Below are 8,853 nucleotides of genomic sequence, written 5' to 3'. Positions count from 1 at the left end.
GGATCTCTTTGCACTTTTCTCCGTTCATCTTTGCCTCGATCTTGACTAGTCTCGCAGTCCCTGCCGCTGAAAAACATCCCCACAGCATGATGCTGCCACCACCATGCTTCACCGTAGGGATTGTGCCAGGTTTCCTCCAGACATGACACTTGGCATTCAGACCAGAGAATTGTATTTCTCATGGTCTAAGAGTCTTTAGGTGCCCTTTGGCAAACTCCAAGCGGGCTGTCATGTGCCTTTTATTGTAGAGTGGCTTCCGTCTGGCCACTTTACCATAAAGGCTTGATTGGTGGAGTGCTGCAGAGATGGTTGTCCTTCTGGAATGTTTTCCCATCTCCCCAGAGGAACTCTGGAGCTCTGTCAGAGTGGCCATTGGGTTATGGGTCACCTCCCTGACCAAGGCCCTTCCCCCCTTATTGCTCATTTTTGCCAGGCAGCCAGCTCTAGGAAGAGTCTTGGTGGTTCTAAACTTCTTCCATGTAAGAATTATGGGGGCCACTGCGTTCTTGGGGACCTTCAATGCTGCAGAAATGTTTTGGTACCTTTCCCCAGATCTGTGCCTCGACACAATCCTGTCTCTGAGCTCTACGGACAATTCCTTCGACCTCTTGGCTTGGTTTTTGCTCTGACATGCACTGTCAACTGTGGGACCTTATATAGACCAGTGTGCCTTTTCAAATCATGTCCAATCAATTTAATTTACCACAAGTGGACTCCAATCAAGTTGTAGAAACATCTCAAGGATGATCAATCAATCTCAATTTCGAGTCTCATAGCAAAGGGTCTGAATACTTATGAAAAATAAGGTATTTTTGTTTTTTATTTGTAATAAATTTGCAAACATTTCTAAAAACCAGTTTTTGCTTTGTCATCATGGGGTATTGTGTGTGGATTTGTATTTATTTAATACATTTTAGAATAAGGCTGTAACGTAACAAAATGTGGAAAAAGTCAAGGGGTCTGAAAATGTTTCAAATGCACCGTATATCTATTATAGACATGTTTGCGCAATGGCGAGCCAATAGGCCTGAAAAGGACAGCAACTGTAATATCAGCACACTCATGTAGCGGAGTGCACTTTTTGTAAAACACAACAACACAAAGGGCCAGTTGTGTAGTTGAGGCAATACGCAGGTATAAACGTGTACCCACCTTTTTTCAGTGGGCATTGCGTATACTCACTTCTTAATCCCTACTGATGCATATCAATGTAGTGTAGTGGACGTTTACAATTGATCAATTATGTAGTCCAATAGACAAATCATGCACAAAGTAGCCTACACAATCACAAAGCACATGCAATATATTCACATGTGCGCCACACACAGCCTAGTTTCAATGGAATATAATCTGCAGTCAGCAACGGTGTGCAGCTCTCAACTGGTTTAGGCAGGAAGCAGCTCACAGAAGAATGACATCGGTAGCCTGTAGTGTAGGAAAGACGATTGAACTTAATGATATCTACCAGTAAATGCTAACAACAATGGGTATGTAAACCAGGTATTGAAAACTTGGTTAGTGTTGGTTAGTAGGCTATTTGTGATGTGCTATTGTCATCATATGCATGTTTGCATCAGGGCGTAGGCATGGAGAGGCCTGTGTAGAGGCCCACCAACTGGGGAGCCAGGCCCTGACAGGCCCACCCAATCAGACTGATGTGGTTTAAGCATTGTTGTGAACTTAGACCATCACATTTATTTTTTTCTATTTAAAAAATGTGATTTTGAGAGTGAAAATCTGAAAAATCTACAGGAAAACTAATTTTAAAAAACATAGGAAAACAAAGGATTTTTCACACAGGGTGCTTTTCCTTCATTCACCCAACCTGGTCTCATAGCATTTCATATTATTATGTATGTAAATCCGAGACAGTCCATTTAGTATGATATGTTACGTTTGATATGACAAACAGATGGTTACTTAAGGTAAAAATGGAATGGAAGGTGGGGTTGGTTGGTTGGTTGGGTGGGCGTATAACGCAAACGTCTACAACCCAAAGGTTGCGAGTTTGAATTTCATCATGGACAACTTTAGCTAATTAACTTCTAGTTGCACACAATCCCGGATCCGGGAGCACCCCCATCAGTAAAAAAGCTGACTAGCATAGCCTAGCATAGCGTCACAAGTAAATACTAGCATCTAAATATCATTAAATCACAAGTCCAAGACACCAGATGAAAGATACACATCTTGTGAATCCAGCCATCATTTCTGATTTTTAAAATGTTTTACAGGGAAGACACAATATGTAAATCTATTAGCTAACCACGATAGCAAGAGACACAACTTTTTTTTCCCACCATTTTTTTCCTGCATAGGTAGCTATCACAATTTCGACCAAATAAAGATATAAATAGCCACTAACCAAGAAACAACTTCATCAGATGACAGTCTGATAACATATTTATTGTATAGCATATGTTTTGTTCGAAAAATTTGCATATTTCAGGTATAAATCATAGTTTACCATTGCAGCCACCATCACAACTCTCACCAAAGCAACTAGAATAACTACAGAGACCAACGTGAATTACCTAAATACTCATCATAAAACATTTATGAAAAATACACAGCGTACAGCAAATGAAAGACAAAGATCTTGTGAATCCAGCCAATATTTCAGATTTTTTAAGTGTTTTACAGCGAAAACACAATATAGCATTATATTAGCTTACTACAATAGCGAACCACACAACAGCATTGATTCAAGCCAACAATAGCGATAACGAATAAACCAGCAAAATATATTAATTTTTTCACTAACCTTCTCAAACTTCTTCAGATGACAGTCCTATAACATCATATTACACAATACATATAGAGTTTGTTCGAAAATGTGCATATTTAGCGGCACAAATCGTGGTTATACAATGAGAAAAGTAGCCAAGCTGCCAACAATATGTCAGAAGAAATCTTGGGAGAGGCACCTAATCTAATCAGTAACTAATCATAAACTTGACTAAAAAATAAAGGTTGGACAGCAAATGAAAGATACATTAGTTCTTAATACAACCGCTGTGTTAGATTTTTAAAATTAACGTTACTACGACATACAGCGTGCGTTAAAGCCAGACCGCATCGAAATCAATGGCGGAATAGGAGTTTTACATTTTTCAACAGAACAACGAATTAACATCATAAATAGTTCTTACTTTTTGATGAGCTTCCATCAGAATCTTGGGCAAGTTGTCCTTTGTCCAAAAGAATCGTTGCTCGGTTGTAGATTGTCGCCTTCAACTTTGGAATTAGCTGTAAACATTAGCCATGTGGCGAAGACGTGCCCAACTCACTATTGCGCAGCACAAAGAAAATTTAGAAAATCGCAATATACTCACATAAACTGAAATAACTCGGTTTAAAATAACTACGTTATGATGTTTCTAACACCTATATCGAATAAAATCAGAGCCGGATATATCTAAGGGCTATAACGGGAGCTTTCTAGAACGCCATCCTGAGGTCTGCCTTGCGTCATGGCGAACGAAGGAAAGAGCGGACCTCACGTTCCGAGCCTATTTATAAGGCCTCAGATCTGCCATTCCAATTCTCACTATTTGCTGACATCCAGGGGAAGGCGTATGCAGTGCATCTCAACCAATAGAAGACAGGCAAATTAATAAACCGACCTCAGAACAGCCTGCACGATTTCAGACTTCTCACTTCCTCACAGGAAAATTGCTCCAACTCGAGTTCTGTTTAACTCACAGATATAATTCAAACGGTTTTAGAAACTAGAGAGTGTTTTCTATCCAATAGTAATAATAATATGCATATTGTACGAGCAAGAATTGAGTACGAGGCAGTTTAATTTGGGAACGAATTTTTTACAAAGTGCAAATAGCACACCCCCTATTGACAAATTAACAAAGTTTCAACTACTTCCTACTCTTTGGCTACTTTGCAACGTCTTAGCATGTTAGCTAACCCTTCCCTTAACCGTAACCCTTTCACCTTACTCTTAAACTTAACCCTAACCTTAACCATAACCCCTAGTCTAGCTAAAGTTAGCGAGCTAGATAACTTTAGCCACCTAGCTAGAATTCGTAACATATTATACATTTAGCTAAATGTAACATATCATACCAAATAGATGACGGACATCCACAAATGAACACATATAATACTAAACGTAACATATACTAAATGGAGTGTCTTGGAATTGTGTACAGAATGATATGAAATGTTCTGAGACCAGATTGAAGCACCGGTTCTAGTTCAAGTGTCAATGCCATTTCGCAAACTCCAGATGTTTCCATTTGTTGGATGAAATGAAAATAGAGCTCAGTGGTATGTTTCATGTAGAAAAGACGATGCATGAGCAGAAAATAATAGTAAAATATAGTGGGGCTGTTTTGCTTCCACTGGTCCTGGGACCCTTGTTAAGGTCAACGGCATCATGAACTTTACCCAGTACCAGGACATTTTTGGCCAAAACCTGATTGCCTCTGCCAGGAAGCTGAAACTTGGCCTCAAGTGGATCTTCCAGCAAATAAAGAACCCCAAGCACACATCAAAATCTACAAAAAAGGGTTAATTGACCACAAAATCAACATCAGTTTCTGGACCACATTGAAAACCTACGGTTTAAATTGAAGAGGGCAGTCCATAAGCCCAGACAAAGGATACCAAAGATCTGGAAAGATTCTGCATGGAGGAAGGGTCTAAGACCCCCCCCCAATGTGTTCTCCAATCTCATAAAATGTTAGAAAAAGGCTCAGTGTCATTATCCTCATCCTCATCCTCAGGTATTGAAAGATATTGAAAACAGGGGTGGCAATAAAATTGACCCCTATCAAAAAAAAAAAAAAAATTACTTGATAAACAAAATCTCTATCTCGGGGCAATTCTATTGGCATAAAATAATGTAATTTTCCAATTTGTTTGACCATACAATATAGCTCTGTATTTGTATTACTTATTTTATACAGTCTTTTTTTGCTCTTCTTTATAAAGTGTGACAATAATTTTGGACCTGACTGTATGTCTGTGCAGCAGCATGACTTCAAAGGCCTATTTTGGGATGTATATTCCTTTCAAGCGTCTGTACTGTAACCACCCAACATTCTGGCTTCACTGAACAAAAGATAAAACACATGGTACTGATCTGAATAAGTACTGACAAAAGCTGTCAAGAATCTGGCTAATTAAAATATCCTCTTTGGTATCTCTTCCCTGATTGCTTGTCACAGAGACACTTCAGTGGTGTTATTGAACAGTCTCAGTCTAAAGTGAATATTCACCTCTTCAAATGACTGCTTGGCAGAGCGTGCGTAGAGGAAATAGTGACACTTTATTGGAGGGTGTGCTTATAAGCTGTTTATCAAGATTATTATGTTATTTATTTGCCATTATTATCAAATAAATGGAAACTGACATTGATATACCAACCGTTTTTAACAAGCCAACTTTCATATCAATGTTATCCTCACCTCACTTGCAGTTGCTCAGGGAAATGTTTTCTGCAAACAGCAACTTCTGCAACCCAAACCTATCCAGGCAAGTCCTTGTTATTTTGTTGAGCCACGGCGACCTGGAAAGAAAACCTATGCTTTCTGTCCGTATAATGACTCTACTTTGACACACTTTGATTTTCCTCTGAGATTGCTCTATTTCCAACTGTTCTTTCCATGGTCAATAAGATACAATCTATTAGCAATCAATTGCAAATCGCTTTTGACCTATGAAAAAAAATACCTTGAAGGTTCTCATTTTACATTACATTTAAGTCATTTAGCAGACGCTCTTATCCAGAGCGACTTACAAATTGGAAAGTTCATACATATTCATCCTGGTCCCCCCGTGGGGAATGAACCCACAACCCTGGCGTTGCAAGCGCCATGCTCTACCAACTGAGCCACACGGGACCGTTCTCTCCACCATTGCATAGTTATGTCATGTAGAAACTAAACAGTACATGTCACCTTTTCATGCACCAAATAGAAGCAGGTGGACCGGCCATGACCAGAGCGGAACCAGACTTCTGGGTCTTATCCAAAGAAAGTGAAGAATCATAGTGAAGGGTCCAACATCTGTCTTATTATCAAAGGACCCAGTGTCACGGCCGTTGCTGGAAGAAGACCAAGGTGCAGCGTGGTGAGCGTAGAACATAGAAAACAAAACATAGAATACCCACCCCAAATCACACCCTGACCAAACCAAATAGAGACATAAAAAGGCTCTCTAAGGTCAGGGCGTGACAGTACCCCCCCAAAGGTGCGCACTCCGCAAAACCTGAACCTATAGGGGAGGGTCTGGGTGGGCATCTATCCGTGGTGTCGGCTCAGGTGCGGGACACAGACCCCGTTCCACCTCTGGCTCACCCCACTTTGGTGGCACCTCTGGTGCGGGGACCCTCGTCGCCGACCCCGGACTAGGGACCCTCTTTGCGGGCCCCGGACCGGGGACCCTCTTAGCTGGCCCCGGACTGGGCACCCTCGTTACGGGCCCCGGACTGGGCACCCTCGCTGCGGGCCCCGGACTGGGCACCCTTGTTGCGGGCCCCGGATGGCACCCTCGTTGTGGGCCCCGGACTGGGCACCCTAGCTGCGGCCCCCGGACTGGGCACCCTCGTTGCGGGCCCTGGACTGAGCACCCTCGTTGGAGGCCCCGGACTGGGGACCGTCGCTGGAGGCTCCGGACTGGAGAACGTCGCTGGAGGCTCCGGACTGGAGACCGTCGCAGGAGGCTCCGGACTGTGAACCGTCGCTGGAGGCTCCGCACTGGAGACCGTCGCTGGAGGCTCCGGACTGGAGACTGTCGCTGGAGGCTCCGGACTGGAGACCGTCGCTGGAGGCTTCGTGCCATTACATTTAAGTCATTTAGCAGACGCTCTTATCCAGAGCGACTTACAAATTGCCATGACTCTTCACTGTAGGCTTCGTGCCATGGATCATCACTGGAGGCTTCGTACCATGGATTATCACTGGAGGCTTCGTGCCATGGATCATCAATGGAGGCATCATGCCATGGATCATCACTGGAGGCTTCGTGCCATGGATCACTGGAGGCTTCGTGCCATGGATCATCACTCGAGGCTTCTTGCCATGGATCATCACTGAAGGCTTCTTACCATGGATCATCACTGGAGGCTTTGTGCAATGGATCATCACTGGAGGCTTTTTGCCATGGATCATCACTGGAGTGAGGAGACGTATGGGCAGTCTGGTACGTGGAGCTGCCACAGGGGTCACCAGGCTGGGGAGACATACAGGATGCCTGGTTCTGACAGCAGGCACAGGACTCACCAGGCTGGGGAGACATACTGGAGGCTTGGTTCTTGGCGGAGGCACCGGATACACTGGTCCGTGGAGGCGCACTGGAGGTCTCGAGCGTAGAGCCTGCACAACCCGTCCTGGCTGGATGGTTATCTTCGCCCTGCACATGCGGGGCGCTGGCACAGGACACACTGGGCTGTGCAGACGCACCGGAGACACTGTGCGTAGAGCCGGCGCAGGATATACTGGTCTGAGAAGGCGCACTGGAGGTCTGGAGAGCAGGGCTGGCACAACCCGTCCTGGCTGGATGCTCACCCTAGCACGGCAACTGTGGGGTGCTGGCACAGGATGTACTGGGCTATGGACGCGCACTGGAGACACCGTGCACTTCACCGCATAACACGGTGCCTGACCAGTATCACGCTCCTCAAAGCAACTATCTTCCTCCAGACTCCAACCCCTCCAAACTCTTTCGTCCCTCTCCACTGCCAACCACTCCTCGCTCGAACGGTCCATGAATTCCTCCTCGGTCTTGGACTCACCCCTCAGCACGTCATCTGTCCCCCGCCCCCAAAAATTGGGGGCTGCCTCTCGGGTTTCCGTCCTGTCCTCTCCTCCTGACCACGCTGCTTGGTCCGTTTGTGGTGGGTAGTTCTGTCACGGCCGTTGCTGGAAGAAGACCAAGGTGCAGCGTGGTGAGCGTACATTTTCCTTTTTATTTCAAAATGTCGCCAACAAAACAGCAAACGAAAAACAACCGTGAAGCTTACAAGGCATTAGTGCCACAAACAAAGTTAACTACCCATAACGAAAGGAGGGAAAAAGGGCTACCTAAGTATGGATCCCAATCAGAGACAACGATAGACAGCTGTCCCTGATTGAGAACCATACCCGGCCAAAACATAGAAATAAAGAACATAGAAAACAAAACATAGAATGCCCACCCCAAATCACACCCTGACCAAACCAAATAGAGACATAAAAAGGCTCTCTAAGGTCAGTGCGTGACACCCAGTGCTACAGAGTTGGCTGTGTTCCTTTGTCATAGTCTGCACACAAACAGGGCTTTGGTGAAAACTGGTGTACTAGGCGTATGGGGATTATGGTGTCAGTTGACACATTCCCTATGGTAGTTTAATATCGATGAGGAAGTAATTGGTGTCATTTCAGAAGATTGGAGAGAAGGCACAACTTTAAGAGAATTCTATTTCTATGAGCTCAACTTTCTGAGAGCTGCTGACAAGTTTGAGAATCAACTCAGTCTTCCACTTCAGCCTGTGAAGAGACTGTGCTATGGGATTTCAGCTCTTCTTTGAACAGCACAGAATCAAGATTCAATATTACCTCTCTTGAACGTCTACAGGAAAGCATCATTTCCTCTTCCCTATCTCGGTGTGGCATGCTCAGTGTCAATCGCATCAATTCAGAGGAATAGCAAAAGTAGGCTAATGTTTGAGACCTGGATTAGCTTTCAAATTAGCTCTGAATAACATAGGCCTGTAGATACACCAAAGTGGTGTGATGATGATATTAACCATAGTCATAAGCAATCCCCCTCTCTGCTCACCATTGTCATCATCATAGGGCTAAGCTGTGGCCTACAGAATATAGGAAGCATATACGTTTCTACACACACAAC

At 44.1% G+C, this 8,853-nt stretch overlaps 1 protein-coding gene across 1 annotated transcript; it reads right to left on the bottom strand.

The window, feature by feature from the left end:
• Window positions 1-6,409: 6,409 nt before the first annotated feature.
• Window positions 6,410-7,025, bottom strand: LOC139579683 (ras-related protein Rab-34-like). The gene is made up of 2 exons (XM_071408525.1): window positions 6,850-7,025; window positions 6,410-6,665 (listed from the first exon to the last, which is right to left on the bottom strand). The coding sequence occupies exons 1-2, from the start codon at window positions 7,023-7,025 to the stop codon at window positions 6,410-6,412; spliced, it is 432 nt and encodes a 143-aa protein (XP_071264626.1).
• Window positions 7,026-8,853: the final 1,828 nt, after the last annotated feature.

Source organism: Salvelinus alpinus, chromosome 6 (assembly GCF_045679555.1).
Source record: "Salvelinus alpinus chromosome 6, SLU_Salpinus.1, whole genome shotgun sequence".
NCBI lineage: Eukaryota > Metazoa > Chordata > Actinopteri > Salmoniformes > Salmonidae > Salvelinus > Salvelinus alpinus.
The sequence above is the reverse complement of the archived record's forward strand: the minus strand, read 5'-3'. Positions and strand labels throughout refer to the sequence as shown.

Bases quoted from the DNA above. Each gene is read 5' to 3' on its own strand.
- LOC139579683 (XM_071408525.1), bottom strand. From the start codon at position 7,025: ATGATCCATGGCACGAAGCCTCCAGTGATCCATGGCACGAAGCCTCCA. The intron at 6,666-6,849 runs GTAAGTCGCTCT...GACGGTCTCCAG, and splicing joins GTGAAGAGTCATGGCAATTT to TCCGGAGCCTCCAGCGACGT.